General features: G+C 39.5%; 1 protein-coding gene across 12 annotated transcripts in view; it reads left to right on the top strand.

Moving 5' to 3' along the window:
* The window catches only part of GHR (growth hormone receptor), a 296,319-nt gene that overhangs the window by 256,929 nt on the left and 16,242 nt on the right, over positions 1-23,148 (top strand). For all 12 annotated transcript variants that reach the window (XM_013990636.2, XM_021076571.1, XM_013990637.2 and 9 more), the window contains 4 exon segments: positions 6,793-6,965; positions 9,185-9,363; positions 15,980-16,145; positions 18,300-18,390. In XM_013990636.2, the coding sequence (XP_013846090.2) occupies positions 6,793-6,965; positions 9,185-9,363; positions 15,980-16,145; positions 18,300-18,390 (609 nt within the window).

Here is a 23,148-nt window from a genome sequence, read left to right on the forward strand (position 1 = left end):
CGTATCTGTGGCACATGGAAGTTCTTGGGCTAGGGGTTGAATCAGAGCTGCAACCGAGACCTACACCACAGCCACGGCAACACCAGAGCTAAGCAGCATCTGTGACCTATGCCACAGCTTGCAGCAACAGCGGGTCCTTATCCCACTGAGCAAGCCCAGGAATCCAACCCACAGCCTTATAGACACTATGTTGATTCCTAACCTGTTGCGCTACAGTGGGAACTCCCAGCCTCCGGGCCAACTTTGCAGAGCCCCAGCTTTTCAGTATCTTAGTCCAAATCCAGCTCTGTGCCGGGAGAGATGCCACTGAACTTATGACCAAGTGGAGGAAGTCTGGAGTGTATTCAGAAGGATGTTGTGAATTTTCCCCTTGTCGAGTTTGGGATCCCAGGGGAAGAAATCCCCACATCCTCAAACCCCCTTAGTACAGCCTCAGAGTAAAGGCCAACCAAACTGGCAAAACCTGTGTTTTGTGTTTTCTCTATAAGCATTCAACTATTTTGAATATCTTAGCCAAAACAACATAAAAACCCAGACCAGCTCATCCAGAAGGGTAAAATTGAGGTTAAGAGTATCAGGAACGTACAGTATCAGGACTGCACCAATTAAAGCACAAACGTATTGGACTTTGCTGTACCTGCTTACATAAAGAGAAAACACATATGCACTTTCTGACTCTTGTCATTGTTCCTTAGAATTCACTTCCCAGGCAACTCCTGGAACTATAGAATCATGGCTCCCCATCCCTGACACACAAATCAGGCTGTGATATGATGTCATCCAGGACCAGAGCAGTGGAGGCAGGGAGGAGCAAGAATGGGCCAACGTGCTACAGGCCCGGACTCAGTAGCTAAAGCACAAACTAAACGCATCAAGCTGTCAGCAGGACAGGCCCAGAGGCAGCTGCATGCTTGGCTGGCTCTGCTCCCAGCCAGGTGAGCCAGCAGAAGAACTGCCAATTCAGAACAGCCTCTGCCACCCTGTGATGGACACCGTGCCAGATTCAGCCTCTGAGCTGGGAGGGGACTCAGCAGGAATTCAAATCACAGGCCCGGCGAAAAAGAGGCTCTGAGAGCCTGTCAGGATGCTCTGCTCTCAGCCTCTTGCCTGCAGATGCCTCTTTTCAAAGAAGTGGGCATGGGAAGAACTGGGTCCTGAGGCTTCCACCCCCACCCCCACCCGCCATGCTAACCCCTCAACAAATTATCCTGGTTTTGGAAAAGAAGGCTTATTTTCCCTGCAAGGTTGTGGGGGAAATTAGAAAGGAAAAAGAGCATTGTCACTGTTTTCTTTTTTCTAAGGAAAACGTTACATTTTAAGCCTGAAATACATGATCTATAACAGAATGAAAACAGTTGCCCATAGAACATAAATGGTGTTTTATTTTTCTGATTTTTCCTCCAATTGGTTTCCTTTAGGTGGAAAGCATTTCTTCTGCCCTTTACTCTGATTTTTGTTGATAGGCTCTTTCTATGTAGCTCTCACCCTATTTCACAAGCCAGGCTGGGAGCAAACCTAAAGCAGTTTACGTGTGGGAGTAAAAGGAGAGAGTAGCTTCCACACACTAGCTTTGGTTGTTGGTAGAGAAATTCAACCCAGGGAAGGCAGGCAACAGAACATCTGTCTTGTGAACCGACTTGGTTTTTGTCTAAATTTAATACTTTAAAAATGTGTTAAGTGGGAGTTCCTGTCGTGGCTCAGCAGGTTAAGAACCTGACTAGTATCAATGAGGATGCAGGTTCAATCCATGGCCTCACTCAGTGGGTTAAGGATCTGGCATTGCCACAAGCTGCAGCATGGGATGTAGCTTGGATCTGGTGTTCCTGTGGCTGTGGTGTAGACAGGCAGCTGAAGCTCTGATTCAACCCCTAGCCTGGGAACTTCCATATGCTGCGGGTGCAGCCCTAAAAAGACAGACGGATGGACAGAAGCAAGGGAGGGAGGAAGGAAGGAAAAGAAAAAGAAAAAATTGTGTTAAATATGTATTTAAAATTCAACTTTTGTTAATGAGGAAGGGGGTTGGGAGTTGTGTTTTGAACTAGCTCTTCCTGATTCATCAGGCTTAAGATAAGTGCTTTAAGTCCTTTGTTGCGTGGAGCTAATGGGGTTAATCTAAAGTGTTTTTCATACAGTCCCCATGGTGAACAGGGTACCAACAAGCCAAAGTGGGTTAACCCAGGGCCAACCTCCCTACTACAAATCCAGACCTGCTAAGCACTGGCCTACATCTTTAGAACGTTTTAATACTAACTTTAATACTGTCAATTATGCTAAATACATTTGATATGTCCTCTACTATTATATGAAGGCCTCATTCCTTTGGCAGTCTTGTTAGACCATTCTCTTTAATATATTCTTTAGTTTGAAAGTCAAGATAAAATAAACCGTACTATAGTTCAATGACCCACCTATGCATATTTTTTCATCTTTTTTTTCTTAATTCTGAACACACACATCCACACACACACAATACATATAATTTATTCTTTCTTCTACCCTCTATCTACTTAATCTTCCCATCAAATCCCTCTGTCACCCGAAGGTGTATGACTTTTAAGAATCTCAACAGGGATTGCGGGGTCATATGGAAGTTCTATGTATAGATTTCTAAGGTATCTCCAAACTGTTCTCCATAGTGGCTGTACCAGTTGACATTCCCACCAGCAGTGCAGGAGGGTTCCCTTTTCTCCACAGCCCCTCCAGCACTTGTTATTTGTGGATTTATTAATGATCGCCATTCTGACTGGTGTGAGGTGGTATCTCATGGTAGTTTTGATTTGCATTTCTCTTATAATCAATGATGTTGAGCATTTTTTCATGTGCTTGTTGGCCATCTGTATATCTTCTTTGGAGAAATGTCTATTCAGGTCTTTTGCCCATTTTTCCATTGATTGATTGGCTTTTTTGCTGTTGGGTTGTGTAAGTTGTTTATATATTCTAGAGATTAAGCCCTTGTCGGTTACATCATTTGAAACTTTTTTCTCCCATTCTGAAAGTTGTCTTTTTGTTTTCTTTTTGGTTTCCTTTGCTGTGCAAAAGATTTTCAGTTTGATGAGGTCCCATGGGTTTATTTTTGCTCTAATTTCTATTGCTTTGGGAGACCTACCCACTCTTGGGCATCTATCCGGACAAAACTCTACTTAAAAGAGACACATGCACCCGCATGTTCATTGCAGCACTATTCACAATAGCCAGGACATGGAAACAACCCAAATGTCCATCAACAGAGGATTGGATTCGGAAGATGTGGTATATATACACAATGGAATACTACTCAGCCATAAAAAAGAATGACATAATGCCATTTGTAGCAACATGGATGGAACTAGAGAATCTCATACTGAGTGAAATGAGCCACAAAGACAAAGACAAATACCATATGATATCACTTATAACTGGAATCTAATATCCAGCACAAATGAACATCTCCTCAGAAAAGAAAATCATGGACTTGGAAAAAAGACTTGTGGCTGCCTGATGGGAGGGGGAGGGAGTGGGGAGGGATCGGGAGCTTGGGCTTATCAGACACAACTTAGATTTACAAGCAGATCCTGCCGAGTAGCATTGAGGACTTTGTCTAGATACTCATGTTGCAACAGAACAAAGGGTGAGGAAAAAAAATGTAATTGTAAGGTATACATGTAAGGATAACTTGATCCCCTTGCTGTACAGTGGGGGAAAAAAAAAAAAAAAAAAGAATCTCAACAGGGCAGTTCTCATTGTGGCTCAGTAGAAACAAACCAGACTAGTATCCATAAGGATGCAGGTTTGATCCCTGGCCCCACTCAGCGAGTTAAGGATCTTGCATGTGGTGTAGGTCGCGGACGTGGCTCAGATCCTCCATTGCTATGGCTGTGGTGCAGGCCAGCAGCTGTAGCTCCAATTAGACCCCTAGCCTGGGAACTTCCATATGCCCCACCTGTGGCCCTAAAAAAAAACAAGAATCTCAACCAGAAATTAAGCAACAGTTCGCTGTCCACGTTAATCCCAAGTTCTTTCCAACAGCTGATGAGCAGCTGTCTTAAAGACCCCCTGATATTACATAAGTTTCTTCCTAGTGCCAAAAAGACCAGCTTGGGAAACAGCTGTAAAGAAGGAAACATGTGTCTTCTCCCAGATCCTTATCCCTCCCTTTCAGTCCCTGCCTTCCTACAGCCTGCAGGGTCCTCGTCATCCACTGCTTCCAGCAGCCACCCCCTAGAGCGATGCTCACACATATCCACAGGCCCACCAACCCTGGGCGCCTCAGCCTAGACAGGGTCATTCCCACCCCCTTGTCCTTCAGCCATAGATCACCAGGCTTTATGTCTATTTGACTTATAAACTCCCTTCTCAGCTGACAGCCTAGTGAATAGTAAGTAAATAATTATACCCCACCTAGGTACCCCACCTAAGAAAGTTTTTCCCAATTATGCCATGGCCTTCTTTTCCCTCCTTTTCTTTCCTTATTGCCATCTATTAAACTTTTACCCACCTTCAAGATTGCTGAAAACACCACCTCCACCTCGAAGCCTCCCGTGAATGGCACAATCATTCCCTCTTCTAACCCCAAGGAAGCCCAATGAGTACCGTGTGTGAACACTTAGCCACAGTGCTTTGCAGTACAGCTTTTCAGTCATTCTCTTGAGACAGGAGGAATTCCTTAGACACACATGAAGCCCCGTAACATCCGGCACAGTGTCTTATATATGATCAATGCTTATGAAATATCAATGTACTGAATAAAGGAGACCAAAAAAAAAAGGAAGTACTGAGATGGTAATGCCTGAGTCTTCTTCTAGCCTGAAGGTAGGGATCAAATCTTTTTTTTTTTTTTTTTTGTCTTTTGTCTTTTTTATTGTTGTTGTTGTTGCTATTTCTTGGGCCGCTCCTGCGGCATATGGAGGTTCCCGGGCTAAGGGTCTAATCGGAGCTGTAGCCACCAGCCTACGCCAGAGCCACAGCAACACAGGATCCGAGCCGCATCTGCAACCTACACCACAGCTCACGGCAACGCCGGATCGTTAACCCACTGAGCAAGGGCAGGGACCGAACCCGCAACCTCAAGGTTCCTAGTCGGATTCGTTAACCACTGCGCCACGACGGGAACTCCGGGATCAAATCTTTTTGATCATTGTATCACTCAGTGTTAGTACTTAGATGCAATGCTTAATGCTGCACAGGAGGCACCCAAAGGTGGCTTGCTGAACGCATTCAGTCAGGCAGGCAAAAGGGAAATTGGAAGAGAGCTGTGTCACATTCTCTCACAGAGTTGCTCAGCTCCTGCTGGAGTGGACTTGAGTCACAGTGATCTTTAGATTGTTCTGCATTTGTGTTGAGGTCCCCAGGGCAGCTGATCAGGGACTGTCCTTTTCGCAAAACTGTGACATCCTCCCACAGTGAACTTCCTGACACCTTTTTTCCATTGGACACACATCCTTGTTTTAAGCTGTCTGGATAAATGATGCTTTCTGTAGAGTGGGATGGAGGTGAATAACTCTGATGGAGTTTAAATATGGAGATGGCAGCATTTCTGATTTCCCCAGTGTTCTCCACGTGTCCATCTATCCTCCAGGACTGTTTTGTTTGTTCTTATCTGATTCAAGATATAGGAAAAGATGAACTTGCTTTCTGTAGAGAAGCCAAAATGAAAAAACAAACAAACAAAAAGAACTGATAGGCAAACACAGTGATTCAATTCAGCTCATTTTTGTTTTCCTTTGTTTAAATTTAATTAAATATCCATTCCTATTTACAAAATGGAGAAGAAAAATGCTTTCTCAGTTTGGAAAAAAAAATTTAATTTCTGGGTTCAAGCTTTTTGTCTCTTTTATGAGTAGAGGGGAAAAGGCTACTATTCCCATATTTCGTAAAGATTACCTTGATGTCCAGCATGTTTGAAATGCTCCCATGGCTCTTATGCAATTCAGGAAAAAGTCAGGTGTATGGGAAGGAATTCAAAGCATCAGGAAAACCCTTGAAAGCATAGGACAGCTTTGCAGAGATGGACGCAAGATGCAGTGGTTCAGAGTAGGGTGGTAGACCGTTTTCCACCTCACAGCCACCCAAATCTCGGTGTCACTGAGCCTAGAGAACACCATCAGTGTGCCTCTTCCCTTTTTTCCATCACGAGTTGGGGAAATACCCAGGTTTAAAGACTCGACTGTTCTCTGGGAGTCTCTCTAGTTTGGAAGTTAACTCTGCAGTGTTTTAATAAAGGAACTTTGTGTGTGTGTGTTTTCAGGACTGTACCTGTGGCACGTGGAGGTTCCCAGGCTAGGGGTCGAATGGAACTGTAGCCACTGGCCTATGCCATAGCAACTCAGGATCTGAGCCTCGTCTGCAACCTACACCACAGCTCACAGCAACACCATATCCTCAACCCACTGAGCAAGGCCAAGTATCGAACCTGTGTCCTCATGGATACTAGTCGGGTTCTTTAACCACTGAGCCGTGACAGGAACTCCTAATAAAGGAATATTTTAAAACCTCTGTAAGCCTGAGAACCCTCATCTGTAGAATGATAAAAGTACCTACCAATAAATCACTTAATTTGGGAGTTGGCCCATTATCCACAGTCAAGGAAAGGATGCTTTTACTATAGGCAGAAGTACCAGATGGCCTCCTATCAGTCTGCAGACACTGATCATCAGTGCACAGAGGTGATACTTCTTAGAAATGGTGCCACTAAAATACTTGCTCGTAAAATATCTGTGTCCCAGTTTATCAAATCTGACTGTCAAGCACCTTGCTTTGACTTAAGCTATGGCATGATCTGGGGAACAATTCATCCTTTTTTACCCCCCATTTCAGGAGCACTCAAGAGTGGACTCAAGAATGGAAAGAGTGCCCTGATTATGTCTCTGCTGGAGAAAACAGCTGTTACTTTAATTCATCTTATACCTCCATTTGGATACCCTACTGTATCAAGCTGACTAGCAATGGTGGGACTGTGGATCAAAAGTGTTTCTCCGTTGAGGAAATAGGTAAATCACAGGTTTGTGTTTTATTTGACATGGCTTTAGATTAAATAAGTGGGAAAGGCTGCCAAGTCCAAGTGCATGCGAATAGGGGACTGCATCTTTGTGCTCCATAGGGGGGTGGAGGGCTACTTTATAGCACATGAGATCAGCTGGTGAACAAGAGGGACAAGGCAGGGGGATCTTATGTTGGCTCTAACATAAAACAATCTGGCAGTAAATGTTATAAAGAAAAGAGGAGCCTCATGGAGTCTTTTGCTTGAGAAAGTCTCTAAAGTTGACTTGTCTTCTTGTGTGCTGCTACAAGGGACAAACCCAATGTTCTCTTAAGAGTCCTTACTTCCTAATTATTTGGTATGATTATTATATTCACATCTACTGAAATATAGTCGCCTTTAATCTCCACCATTGCTAGAATAAATTTACCCCAACATGTAATGTCTGGAATTTTACATTGACAAAATAGCCATAAGCAGTTTAAAGATGTTTATAAGATCTCAAAACAAACATCGGAGATAATCAGCTCAGTGGACCAAGGAAAACGTCCAAGTGCATTACCCCCTTGCCCATCATGTGGACACAGGAAATCAAACAAACTGGAATATGCATGTTTATAATAGTGTAAACAACTAAATAGAATCAAAGAAGGACTGTGAGTAGCTAACATTGGTAAAGCTCCTGAGGCAGGAGCCTGCCTTTGCCCACTCAGAGATCAGCATGGGGGTGGTGGAGGGACTCACAGAGAGCAGGGAAGAGCGTGGTCATAGACCAGATCCCAGAGATCAGAGTCAACACCCTTTCAGCCTTTGTGTGACTTGGCTTTCATCTGGAGTAGGTAGGAAGCCTTTGGAGGGCTTTAAATGATGAGTGCATGGCCTGACTTCAGTGTTTGGATGACGGAATAGGGAATTGTACTGAGAATAGCCTGAAGGGGGGTGAGGACAACAGGAAGAGATGAGTTAGGAGGCTAATGAGGAAAAAAAGAAAGAAAGAAGAAAGTCGCTAGGACCAGGTTAGAGCAGGGCAGGTGATGAGAAGTGGTCAGATCCTGGGAATATCTTAAAAATACAGCTGACAGAATGTGGGGCAGTAAAAAAAGAAAAGAAAAAGACAAGTCAAGAAAGGCTTCACAGTTTTTATCCTGGGACCTGGAGGAGGGGAGTTGCCATTAACGGAGCCAGAGGGGATAAAAGAGGAGCACCTTCCAGGCAAAGGCTAAAGGCTTGTTTTTTAATGCATTTGGTTTCAGATGCTCTTTAAACATCTCGGTGTTTCTCACGTCTTAACGTGTCAATTAAGGCACCTGGAACGATGCATTGATTATTATTAAAGGGCGAGGTTATTATTACCCTCATAGTACTGAGCCTTCTCAGAAAGGCTCTATTTAAAGTAGACAGGGCAATTTTTAAGATGCCACATGAGTAATAAGTTTGAGAAATGTTTCCGTTAAAAACATTTTTATACTTCCATCACATGAAGGGCTAAGCTTTGGCTTTTCGGAATTCATCAAACCCCCAACAAATCCAGAAAGATGAGGTGTAACTGTCATTATATGCAGATGTAGCTGAGCTAATTTTGCAAATCCCTCCAATTTAATTTCCAAAATGTGGTTGTGATTAGTCAAATTTGGACTTTATTTTTTTAAAAAGTAGCATCCACTCCATAGTGGTCAATAGCATGCAGTTAAGTAAGGGACAGAGAGAGCAATGCAATGCCTTCCTTTTATATCTGAAGAAATGATCACACGTGGCTAGGAAGACAAGCTAGGAGCTTTTAGAATGTTTGGAAGGACTGTGCTAGCAGCAGCACAGAACTGGAAAATATATGAAATGCGAAAGAAAATGAAAAAGACCTTGCCCCACGTCACATACAGCTTGGAAGAAAAGATTTCTCTGCCCCTGGTTCCAGAATAGCCACATGGTTAGGTCCCTTTCTGACTCTCTCTTCCTTCAGTTAGGAGTTTAAATGAATTCTGTTGCCAACATCCTGTTGTAGGTCAGATTTTAAACTCAAAAAAGAATTTTTCTATTGGGGCTTTCTTAAGTTAAAAACAGAGCATCCTTAAATTAAATAATGACACTCTCCCATAAAATGAAAGTATAATGGAATAGTGGAAGAATTAAGAGTTTGAATAATAACAATGTAAAAGTAACTCAGTCTCTTCAGAAGAAATTCCATTAATACCAAGCGGTGTCTATGTGCTGATTCTCTGTTGAAATCCACAGTGCAACCGGATCCACCCATTGGCCTCAACTGGACTCTACTGAATATCAGTTTAACAGGGATTCATGCAGATATCCAAGTGAGATGGGAACCACCTCCCAATGCAGATGTTCAGAAGGGATGGATAGTCCTGGAGTATGAACTGCAATACAAAGAAGTAAATGAGACCCAGTGGAAAATGGTAAGATATCACTATATCTCACACTCACAAACCTTTGACTTTTCTTCTTTTTATTTCAACAACCTCCACTCATTTATAATTAGATTTTCTCTTCACTTAATACCACATATCCCTGCTACATGCTCTACAATTTCTTATTTGAGAAAAAAAATGGATGTAATCAGTAAAATATCATCTTGGCATTCTGTAAGACAGCAGATGCTTTCATGGAGCCTATATGGAAGCCTATGGAAGGAAAGGAAAACCGTTTCCCCAGTCATCCCTGGCATCCAGTTTAACTTTAGAACAACATCATATACTCTAGCCACTGAGCTGTCTTTGAGGATGTGGTTAAACATGGGAAAGCTTACAATCTAGGTCAACAGTGAGCTATGATTAAAGCTTCTCCCCTGATTTTAGTTGCTACTCTTCACCAGAACCTCCCCATTACAATAAGTTCTTGAGTGACTCCAGGAGGGAAACAGGGAGAAAATTTACCCACTCAAGATTTCAGGAGGATGCTTTGTTACATCCGTCCAGGGGAGAATCAAGCTAAGAAGTTTTTATGTAGGCAAGTAGGATGGCACTGGTTGACCTCTGAACTCCTCACTTCCTTGCCAAGTGTATGGGAACTGGGCACTTAGATAAATTCCACATGGCACACAACAAGAAGAAAAACAGGATTATCACGCTGCTCTCCAATGTAACTAATTCTAAATCAGTCTAACCACAGCCACAGGCCTGGCCAAGCCAAGTGGTTTCTGGCCAGTCACCAGGTCGTGCCCAGCAGCCTGGCACAGCCTCAGTCCCAGAATTTTGAGACAGCAGGCCCTGTCCATTCAATGAACTAAAGAAGATTCCAGTTTTGTCATTAGAGGAAAGTTAAGTTTAGAGCAGGTTTGAACAGTTAACTATTGGGCTTTGAGGTTCTGTTTTCGGAACCATTTTATTTTTTTTTTCTTCCATTTTTTCTTTTGGTTTAGGCTTTTTATTTTTTAAGGACATATGATTACACCAAATCCTACTTTTTGACTTGCCATTATTCAAAAGAAATTGTTCTTTAATGACTTTTATTTTTTTTCCCACTGTACAGCAAGGGGGTCAGGTTATCCTTAGATATATATATTGCAATTACAATTTTTCCCCCACCCTTTCTTCTGTTGCAACATGAGTATCTAGACATAGTTCTCAATGCTATTCAGAAGGATCTCCTTGTAAATCTATTCTAGGTTGTGTCTGATAAGCCCAAGCTCCCGATCCCATTTTAATTTAGGTATCTGTTCCGTAACCTGGTGCGAAAAAGTTGGGCTGGCTGCTGAGTCAGACAAGGCTTTCTAAATTCAAGCTTCAGTCAACCAACCATTCATTCAGCAACCAGGTATTGAAATAACTACTAAGCACAAGGCACCATGGTAGGCACCCGTGGGCAACTGTCCCAAAGTATAAACTTTGGACCCCTGAGAGTCCCTGAGACCCTTTCAAGGAGTCCACAAGGTCAAGCCATTTTCATAATAATGCTAGCATGTCCTTTCCTTCTATCACTGTGTTGAGATTTGCACAGATGGTACAAAAGCAATGGTGGAAAAACCACTGCTGCCTTAGCACAAATCAAGATGATAACTCCAAGCTACCTTGAGGACCACTGTAATCCTCACCACTGGTACTCACAGGAAAGAAGCAGGGATTGGAGGTGTGGGGAGAGGTGAGTGGGGAGGCAGTTTCACAGAAGAATGTCCTTGATAAAGCTACACACATTATTAAGTTTATTAAATCATGGCTTCTGAATATGTAGCTTTTTAATATTCGCTGTGGCACAAGAGAAGTGCACATAAAGCACTTCTGCTGCAGCTGAAGTACAGATGGTTGTCTTGAGACAACCATCTGTACTTAAATGCCTGGGTTGCCAGCTGATGTAGTTCCTTTTTGCATGAACATCATTTTTACTTTGAAAGAACAACTGATAGGAGTTCCCATCGTGGCACAGTGGTTAATGAATCTGATTAGGAACCATGAGGTTGCGGGTTTGATCCCTGCCCTTGCTCAGTGGGTTAACGATCCGGCATTGCCGTGAGCTGTGGTGTAGGTTGCAGACACGGCTCGGATCCCGAGTTGCTGTGGCTCTGGCATAGGCTGGTGGCTATGGCTCCAATTAGACCGCTAGCCTGGGAATCTCCATATGCCGCAGGAGCGGCCCAAGAAATAGCAAAAAGACCAAAAAAAAAAAAAAAAAAAAAAAGAACAACTGATAAACTGATAGATGATTATTCATATTTGAGTTGGCAAACATCTCTTGAAAAAGAATGAAGTGAACTTATCACCACAAGAAAAACAATTGACAGAATTTGTTGCCAGGGGAAAAATTTAAGCTTTCAAGGTTAAATTCAAATTTTGGAAAACTTGCCATCTGCAGCTGTGAGCTTAATAGCTTTCCCAATCTTTGAAGACTTTCCTGATGAGGTCAATGGTGATATTAGCACAAGTGATTTTTTTTTTAATGTTGAATAATGAAGTATGTGAACGTTTAGAAAATATGCATATCTCACTGAATGATGTTTTCCAAATGACTAATACATGGTGTAACCAGAACCATGCATGGGGAAATGATCCAGGGGATGGTGGATTGTGATATAACTAAGTGTGAAAGATTCATTGATACGGTTTCAGATTCCACACTGCAACTAATCTGTAAGAAATACCACTTGTTGAGTTTTGTCTTAAGTGTTAAAGAAGAATATATACAAGGCTATTAAAATATCTCTTCCTTTTCCTCACTGTACATTTTGAGACCAAGTTTTATGCATGCACTTCAATCAAAACAACACATCCTAACATATTTAATTCAGAAACAAATGTAAAAATACAGCCATCTTGGAAACCATAAACAAAATTAAAAGACAACTTTTAGACTGGGAGAAAAATGTTTGCAAATGATGTTACTGACAAGAGCTAATTTCCAAAATATAAAAACAGCTCATACAATTCAGTAACAAAAAAGGCCAACCAAGTTGAAAAATGGGCAAAAGACCTAAATAGATACTCTGCCAAAGAAGATATACATATGGCTAATAAGAACCTGAAAAGATGTTTAATATCACTAATTATTAGAGAAAAGCAAATCAAAACTACTTTGAGGTACCACCTCACCTCCATCAGAATGGCCATCACTAAAAAGTCTGCAAATAATAAGTGCTATAGAGGGTGTGGAGAAGAGGCAACCCTCTTACACTGTTGGTGGAAATGTAAATCGGTACAACAGCTATGGAAAACAGTATGACGTTTCCTCAAAAAACTAAAAATAGAGTTGCCATATGATCTGGCACTCCAACTCCTGGTCATATACCCAGACAAAACTAATTTTAAAAGATACATGCACTATATTGATAGCACTATTTACAATAGCCAAGGCATGAAAACAACAGGTGAATGGATAAAGAGTATATGTACAACGGAGTATTACTCAGCTCTAAAAAAGAATGATATAATGCCATTTGCAGCAACATGGATGGACCTAGGGATTATCATACTAAGTGAAGTAAGAGAAAAACAAATACTATGTGATATTGCTTATTATGTGGAATCTAAAATATGATACAAATCAACATATCTATGAAACAAAAACAGACTCACAGATACAGAAAACAGACTTGTATTTGCCAGGAAGGGTTGGGGAGGGAAGGATTAAAAGTTTGGGATTAGCACAAGCAAACTATTATATATAGGATAAACAACAAGGTCCTACTGTATAGCACAGAAAAACACATTCAACATCCTGTGATAAATCATAAAGGAAAAGAATATGAACAAGAATCATATATATGTATAACTGAGCCACTTTGCTGTACAGCAGAAATTAACACATTGTAAAGCAACTGTACCTCAGTAAGATTTTAAAAACTATAGCCATCTTCTATTAAGCCAGATATTAAAGAGATTTGCAAAAATGTGAAACACTGTCACTTTTCTCACTATTATTTTATTATTTTGGAAAGTACCATAATTTTTATAAAAATATATTAATTTATTATTACTTTAATTTCAAAATTAGTATTCTTTAAATTCTCAGTTTCAGTTTCTTGTATGACCACCCACTGACCATACAAGAAACTCAAGTAAAACTAAAATCTTTAGGATTCTCCATCATTTTTAAGAGTGTAGAGGGATCCTAATACAAAAAAAGTTCAACAACCTAGATAAAGCAAAGATATAAATCAGAACATTAACCCTCAAATTGACTGATGATAGCTTCAGCACTGAAATTCCATAGCATATCATTATGTCCCAGCCGAGTGTAGCTCCAAGGAAAACCCTCACCCTGAGCCAGGTACATAGGACTTGGTTGACCGTTTGGGGCTACATCCCAATATGGCTTTGTTGCACTTTCCCTTGCACCATGGCTAAATCTCATTAGATAATCCAGAGGGGTCAGTTAACTTTTACTTTACTTACCTTTTATGAGCAAAGTTATTATTTCACAGGTTTGGTCATTTGCAAGGGTCTCAGAGTTGTTAGAGCATCAAGGTTCCATCTATAAGAATTTGACTCTCATGAAGAACCTAGAATGTAGATGGTTATGAAACAAGAGAACTAAGCATAACAAGAAGAGAGGTTTGTTAAGGCAAGGAGGAGAAGGCTAATAATATTTGTTTCTTGTATCAGGACTTCATGTTACCATTTCACAGTACTGAATTTGGTATTACTATCTCTATTTTTTTTTATTAAACACATTTTGAATACAAAAGTAATTCTAATGACTATGTAGTTATTTATAAGTATTTACCTGTTAAAGTTTTTTTTTTTTCTTTTTAGGGCTGCACCTGTGGCATATGAAAGTGCCCAGGCTAAGGGTCGAATCAGAGCTGCAGCTGCCAGCCTACACCACAGCCACAACACCAGATCTGAGCCATGTCTGTAACTTACACTGCAGCTCATGGCAATGCCGAATCCTTAACTCACTGAGCGAGGCTAGGGAATCAAACCCACATCCTCATGGATACTAGTCAGGTCCTTAACCCGCTGAGCCACAACAGGAACTCCAAGAATCTATGTTTCTTTAGAGACTTAATGAGTGGTATATTGTCTACAATGTATGGGCCATCTCTTGACCACCCACTGTACCCCGATACTTTGCTAGGCTTTTGGAAAGACAAATAAAATGAAGGCATTGTTTGCACCCAGGGAATTTGCAGTACAATATAGAAATCTGAAGTAACATTACCTGGCAGGATGGAGCAGGGGAAATTGCCAGAAAAGACTACTTAGGATATCGGCAATGCTTGCATTGAGAATTAGCCAAGAATAGGTGTTCCCTTGTAGGCCAGGTGACAAGGGTCAGGGTGGATATTAGGCGTGTGAGCACATTTGACTTTGATGTGGCTGGTGTGGAGGGTTGAAGGAAGATAGAGATTGGCCCATAGGTCACATCACTGAGGGCCCCTTATTGATTTTGCTACTAGTGAAATCTGTAAAGAAATAATGGTGGGTGAGAGTCACAGAGAAATTAGGGCATCAAGAATGGAAACATAGGCTTTTAAAAATATTTTAAGAAAAACAATGTTTGATATTCAGAAGCATTTTAGGTATACAAATATTCCATATATTAATAAGCTTCTGTAAAAGCTGCAACTAACCATCCTGTGTACATTTGGGGAAAAAAAAGAGGTACTTTATGAGTAGCAAAACTGAGGTGAAAGGAAAATTTGTTTTAGAAGGTAAAGGCCCAGTTTCTGACTTAATAAAACAAATTATGAGAATCTTATTTATGTGAAAAACCCATGCTGTTGAAAAAGAGCATGTTCCTAGTTTTCTATAAACGGGAACAAGAAGTTCTACCCAAATCATAAGAAAAGCACATGCTGAAAACCTGTTAATGAATATTTGACTTAATGGAAAACACCATCATCAGCTGGATCTAGCTCTCTGGTAGCAACATGTGTTAAAAGTCTAATATGCCTCCCCCTCCTTTCCCTGGGAAGGTAAAGGAATATCCTGGCCTTCACGATCGTGGGACCTTGACATTCATTACCAAAGGCCTTCAGTGACTCTTCTTCACAGACTCAGTAGCATACTATATTGGGGTAACTTTAAGCCTTCTGAAACAAACGAAGAGAATTGTTTGAAAGTTTAATTTTAAAACTTTGATTTTTTTTCTATCACACTTTCCAATTCTGTATTCATATGACTACCCAGAATTTCCAAAGAACAGATATAGGTACAGTAAGTATGTTCGTTTGTTTTTTCTGTTTTGATGTCTTAAAAATGTAATATCCCCAAAGGCAGGCAACATATCTGTAATCTTTATAATTCTGCCACTCTCTGTTAATAATTCTATTATGCTTTGATCTTTGTAGAATATCTGACAGCCTAATACAAAGATTTAGCTGTAGTTCTTTAAACAAATCTATCGTACCTTTGGTTTTACAACATAAGTTTAAGGACTACTATCCATTTAACAAAATGATCCTTTACAAAGTTATTTGCTTTGACCTTTCTTGAAATAGCAAACTCCACCAGTTCATTTTAAATTCTTGCTTCCTTTACAAAAATTCACTTTGAATACAAATGCAGAAGCACCTCACAGAGCTTACTGCATTGAGTTGTTGACTCTCTAACCAGTAAGTTTTATATTTTGTGTTGAAAGATGGACCCTGTATTGTCAACATCAGTTCCGGTGTACTCCTTGAGACTGGATAAAGAGTATGAAGTGCGTGTGAGATCCAGACAACGAAACTCTGAAAAATATGGAGAGTTCAGTGAAGTGCTGTATGTAACACTTCCTCAGATGAGCCCATTTGCATGTGAAGAAGGTAAAGTAAACCTAAGAGATTAAGATGGCAGCCAATGTGGGTTTTGTCAATATACAGGGATACATTCCCTATACTGTTGGGGTGTTGTCCAGATCAAGATACGTTACCATCAGTTGTCCGGATGAGAGACCATCTGTAACCAGCATTATCCATTATGCAAGAGGAAGATTTCATTTTTGAATTATTTGATTCAGGAAAAGTCATGAGTATGTGCAAGTTAAAGAAGGAAAGATACACTAAGATATTAATGGGGGGGTATCTTCTGATAACAGAATCTCAGATGATTCTTTATATGTTTCTGTATTTCTAATATTTTATATGAGGCTTTTTTGCATTTATAATCAAAAACTGTTTTTCAAATACATAGTGAAGAAATTCTATATCTGGATGGACGGCTGTTTGTGTGGCATCTAAGAGAAAGCCTAAATATTGGGTCAGCATAGGTAAACCATGGCAGGTGCTTATTGGTTTTAGAATGTTTAGATGTGGCGTAACATGTAGTGTGTAAGTTAGCCTCCAGAGTGACATGGAATGTTTGAAGCACCAACATCAGAGAAATATAAATATAATTAAAGCTTAAAAAAATGAGACGTATGAATTTAGAATAAAAATTCAAATTTTTGGATACAGAAATAAAGAAGACTGCTTAACAATGAATAGTTAAGTGTATAAAGTATTGTCACTCCCAAATGTAAATTGACTATAACTCATCTCCATTAAAAACAGAAAGTTTGGGAGTTGCCATCATGGCTCAGTGGTTAATGAATCCAACTAGGAACCATGAGGTTGCGGGTTCGATCCCTGGTCTCTCTCAGTGGGTTAAGGATCTGGCATTGCCACAACTTGTGGCATAGGTCGAGAATGCAGCTCAGATCCCACATTGCTGTGGCTGTGGTGTAGGCTGGTAGCTGCAACTCCAATTTGACCGCTAGCCTGGGAACTTCCATATACCACAGGTGCAGCCTTAAAAAGAAAGGGGGGAAAAAAACAAGGTTTACAGGGACACATGAGGGGGCAGAGTTTCATTAATGAAACAGTCATAAGCTACAGAGAAATTAAGTTTCTGCATGGATAGAACAGGTAGAGTCCATGACACTGTATAACACAAAATGTCTATAGCACTATTTTTTCTAAGCTCTATTCAGTAGGCTTATTTTAAACAATATTTGACATAATGAAATTCTGGTTTAAAAGTACCTTTGCCATATGCCCTTACTGTGATGGCATTTAATATACTTAACAGACTTTTTAAACTAGATTTTCCTTTTGTGTTAAAAATAAAAGATTAAACTCTTGTTTTATGTTATGTTCCTGAATATATCATTGATATAAAATTAGATACCACAACATACCACAACATAAAAAATGGCATTCTCTCCCCAACTAATTATTTATAATATGTATATGATCTCCCTAGGAGATTTTAACTAAATAAAAATATAAATAAAAGAAACCGCATAAAAGCCTACTTTTATTAAAAAAAAAAATTAAATAAATTCCACCTTAAAAGCAGTCAACTTTTGCCACTGTGGCACTTGTTCTTAAGAAATGAAACAGAAGTTTTACAAACAGATTCCCACAGATTTGCTACAAATTATACTAAAATCTGAAGATGAGAGTCCTGGTACTGATCTTCTTCTGTCAAAGCATATTTTTTTAAGTTGTAAAAAATATGCCCTGCATGTCTAAAAAGTTTCAGTAATGATTCAAAATTAAAACTCTGCCCCTATCTTTTTGATGGATCCTTATTCTGGAGGGCAAAAATTATCACATCTTTGGGGGGAAAAAAAAAAAAACCAAATGGACATTATTTAGGTAAAGAAGTATATTAACAAGCATGACTTTTTCCTAGAGTTGATGACTTTAATGACACACCTTGAATACATAAGATGTTTAAAATAGTTTTTTACAATATAGATTGTGCTTAAACTGTGTGCTATTTTTATTTTTTGTACATGAAAGAATTTTAAAAATTAAATAGATGTGTTCTTAGACCAGAAAATACTCCTAAGTCATTGCATTCTATTTCAGTGGTTATCAAGTGAAATCATTGACTTTACTAAGTGGATATAAATTAGGAAATATTTTTAGGTGAAATTTAAACTTCAACTATTCCTAGTTTTGTGAGTGAGATACTGTTCTTGTATATTTCAGATTTCCGGTTTCCATGGTTCTTAATTATCATCTTTGGAATATTTGGGCTAACGGTGATATTATTTTTACTCATATTTTCTAAACAGCAAAGGTAGGTGCGATATAGTCTACTTTGATGTTTTTTGCCAGTTGTTTAGCAAACATAGATATCTCCATTTATTTTATATTTTTTTGTGAATCATAAGTAAATTTTTCATTAACCTAGTGAAACATTATCTCCAATTATATATCTGCCACTTTGTTGCAGTCATCATAGAGACATCACAGGTCTCATTCTTATCTAGAAAGTTGTATAGGACACTAAGGCTGAGGCTAGTGACTATACATCTTGTGGCAGGCACCTCATCCAAGTTCTGAACAGATTGGCCCATTCATTCCAGGATGATAAGGTAGCACTGAAGCTTTGGCAGATTTGGTAAATTAAATCTACCTAGATAATTCAATCTAGTAAAATCTTTTCAGACTTCATAGGATGGAAATTTTAAGTAATTGGGATTTTATTTAACTTGCCTGGATATTTATGATTTGGTATTTTACCTGCTTTTGAAAACACAGAGAAAATTCTAAGTTTGAAGAGATTTCATTCTTCATTCTCATGCAGTCAAAAGGCAGGTTCCAGTTACTGTTCTGTCATGGCTGTTTGATCTCATTTAAATCCCTTAATCTCTCCAGGCCTCTGTGTTTTCATGGGTAACATGAGGGTATTGGATTATAGGACCTTTAAACTTCCCTTAAGCTGTAAGAGCAAATTATTCTATTTTTCTTCTTGAAAGAAACTCAGTAAAGACTACAGGAACCTTTAATACAAAACAGGAGAAACTGCTGGTACCACTGGGCTGTTTTCTTATATTTCAAGAAGTCCCATGGGACAATCTGGGATGATCATGCTCCTTCTCCTAGAATTAGAGTGGCTAACACTAACACTCTGAGTTTTCTGGGACTTTCCTGATTTTAGTTGGTCACCCTTTCTATAACTAAAGACAGCTCTCCAGCTAAAGCCAGGAAGCATAAACAAATCAAAATAGGGCCTATGTGACTATATCTTAAAAGCTTTTAAATTTGTATTTTGAAGCTGTATAGCATTTGTAAACATCAAAATAGAATTTCACTAGAGAGAAGAATTCTCAGAATGCTAGAGTTCCAGAATACCAAGCATGCTAAAAGTCTCCAAGTAAATGCAGAAAGGATTATTTTTAGTTGTTTCATCTCCAATTTTGTAATGTAAACTCAGGGAAAAACAAAATTCACTCTGGAGAATTTCATTTTCTGTTTAACTTTCTAGCAATATTACTATCTTAGAAACATAACTATTATAAAGCAGGACACAAGTTTTCAATTTGGGGAGAAAATTAATAAGTAATTGTTTAGGATTTTGAGTAATTTATATTTTTGAGACTTCTAACAAAGGAGCGAAATTATTCTGTTAATTTTAAATCACTGATCTGTATGGTTAGCTGATGAGCTAATTTATGTATAACTGCAGTAGATAACTCCACTATGTACATAAAGTAATTTATTCTTAACACTACTTGTCAATTTCAAGTCATCACAGAGGCCAACTTTTTATTTTGCTTAATTACATTTGATATCAATCAGTAATCCTCCGAACAAATAGGATTTCAAAGAAAATGTATTAACCTTTGTCTAAAGGAGTATTTTCTATGAATAATATTGAAGTCCTTAACTATGATGCTTGGTCAAAAATCACCAAATTATAAAAAATTTTGGATATCTATTTGTACTGACAAATTTCCTGTTATAAATTAATTTTTTGTGAAAAGACTTAATCTTTCTTTTTCATATGCCCATAAAAACCTTTATTGTTCTGAATTTCCGTGTTCTAATGAAAGTATGAAATCGTAGAAAATAGCTGTCAACAAGTGTGGAAAGAACATGTAGTTTTAACACTTAAAATGATACTCAAAGATTAGGTGCTATATCAGTTTACCCCAGAAGTCTATGACTGTATAAAGTACTTTAAGTGCTTCATATCTTTGCTTGAAGTTTTGTTAGTTCATAAACCAGGCCACTGCTCCCTTTCTTAATCAAGATAATTGAGTCAACTCTAGCAAAAGGTATAGTGTAATTTGGACTTCAATAAAATGACAGAAAAACCAGAAACATAGTTTCATTCCATATGTTACTCCTGCCATATAAACAACGCCAGCCTTCAAGCTATGACTCATCAGGAAAAAATAACTGAATCAGCATAAAACAGGCAACCTGAAAACTGAATTCAGCCTGTAGATCTATGTTTTGTTGTTTTATGTTATTTTGATTCTGGAGTAAAAATTTTACTACAAAGTGTTTATAAAATAGGGAATCTTCACACAGATTCCAGATTTCCAGATTGTCTTTTAAAAAATGAGTGCTCTAGTGAAACTAGGTTGATATTCCTGCTTCACAACATGTGTTTGAGGCAGAGGACAAGTGGTCTCATTTGTGAAGAGCATACATTCTCTGTCACTCGTTCCAGCCCACCCTATGACTTTGTACCAGGCCTGCTATATTCAGCTGCATGACTGGCTTGGGACCTATAGGCTGCAGGTTCTGTCACCCCAGCATAAAGTCAAGCACAGCTCCTAGAAAGCTAACTACCACCATGTGCTTAAATGCATCATCCTATTCACAAAGGAGAGGCACACAAGCGTTAGACACTGGGGAAACTGTAATTAGAGTTATGTTTCATTTTTGTATGTTTTTTCACATGTGAACTGTTCATTTAGAGATGCAGAACCAAGTTAACCCATTAGCATGATAGGAGGCAAAGGGTCTGAGTTTTGGAGTCGGCTGCTTGGCATTTGAGCACCGGCTGTGCTGAGGACTACTGCATGATTTGAACACATTCCTTAAATCTCTAAATCTTCCCCCAGATAATATCTTCTACCTCTCTAGTGGTTTTAAGGATTAAATGCAATGTTTAGTGTAGGGGTTGACAAAGTTGTTTTTAAAATGACTAAGCAGTAAATTTTTAGGCTTTCTGGGCTATGAAATCTCTGTCACAACTACTCAGCTCTACCACTGTAGCATGAAAGCAGCCATAAATAACATGAAACTATTTTACATAGATAATACATAAAATGAACATGACCATGTTCCAGCAAAACTTCATTTGCAAAAACAGGGACAGACCAGATTTGGCCCATAGACTGTGATATGCTGACCCATAATTTAGTGCAAAATACATTTCACAGTGTCTGGTTTATCAGAGGCATTCATAAATGGCACCAGTTTTTAATGATTTATATTTTTCTATAACCTCTATTCATCAGTAAAAATTTAACACTTGTTGCACTGAGTAAACCTAATGAAGTCTACTCAAACACAACTCACAGGTGTTATTGCAGTGACAGGTAAACACTTATCTACAGCATACAACTACTCACTATGAAACTGTCCTGATAAAAAGACAACTGTAGAATGACATCTATTCTGAACATCCCAGGAGAGGAAAGGAGATAAAATGACCGAGTAGAAGAACTTGAGCTCACCTCCTCTCAGAACACCACCAAACTCAAATAACTTTTAAACAGTCATCAACAAAAAAGACTAGAACCTTGCAAAGGTTCTACATCCAAAGACAAAGAAGTCACAACAAGATGGTAGAAGGGGTGCCTCTGTGAAATAATCAAATCCCATACCTGCTGGGTGGACAACCCACAAACTGGAAAATAATTATGTCACAAAAGTTTCTCCCACAGGAGTGAGAGTTCTGAGCCCCCATCAGGGTCCCCAGGTAGGGGTCTGGCATTGAGGGAGGAGCCTCCAAAGCATCTGACATTGAAGGCCACTGCGGCTAAAGTGAAGGAGCTCCACAGCACAGTGGGAAACAGAAAAGATGCTACTCTTGGAGGGACAAATAGAGTTTCTTGTGCACTGGGACCCAGGGCAATGTAGTGACTCCATAGGAGCCTGGGACAGACCTACCTGCAGGCCCTGGAGGGTCTCCTTGGGAAGCAGGGGCAAGGACACTAGGGATGGAGGCCCCAGGGAATGTTCTTTGGCATGTGCTCTCCTGGAGGTCACCACTTTGGCACCAAGACCTGGCCTAACCAATAGCCTCAGGATCCAGTGCTGGGACACCTGAGAACAAACAACCAACAGGGTAGGAACACAGCCCCACCCATCATTAGTCAAGCTACCTAAAGTCATTCTGAGCCCAGAGATGCCTCTAAACATTCCCCTTAACACAACTCTGCCCAATAGAGGGACAAGACTCAGCTACCTCCACCAGTCGTCAGACACCAGCCCATCTCACCAGGAAGCCTGTGCAAGCCCCTGGAGCAACCTTACCCACCAGGGGACAGACACCAGAGTTGAGAGGAATTATAGTCCTATAAGTTGTGGAATGGAGACCTGGAGAAAGAACTTTAGACAAAATGAAACAGCTGAGAAATATATTTAGCAAAAGGAACAAAATAAAGCCCCAGAAGAACTAAGTGAAATGGAGATAGGTAACCTACCTGGAAAAGAATTCAGAGTAACAGTAGTAAAGATAATCTAAGATCTCACAAAAAGAATGGAGGCACAGGCCGAGAAGATACAAGAAATGTTTAACAAGGAGCTAGAAGATTTAAGAACAGAGATGAACAATACAATTACTGAAATGAAAAATACACTAAATAGGGATCGCTAGCAGAATACATTAGGCAGAAGAATGAATAATCTTTGATGTGAAACAGAATAAAGAAAGAAGAATGAAATGAAGACAACCTAAGAGACCCTGGGGACATTAAATATACTAACATTTGCATTATAGGGGTCCAAAAAGTAGAATAGAGAAAGGGGCTGAGAAAACATATGAAGAGATAATAGCCAAAAACTTCCATAACATGGAAAAGAAAACACT

This window comes from Sus scrofa, chromosome 16, assembly GCF_000003025.6.
Source record: "Sus scrofa isolate TJ Tabasco breed Duroc chromosome 16, Sscrofa11.1, whole genome shotgun sequence".
Lineage (NCBI taxonomy): Eukaryota > Metazoa > Chordata > Mammalia > Artiodactyla > Suidae > Sus > Sus scrofa.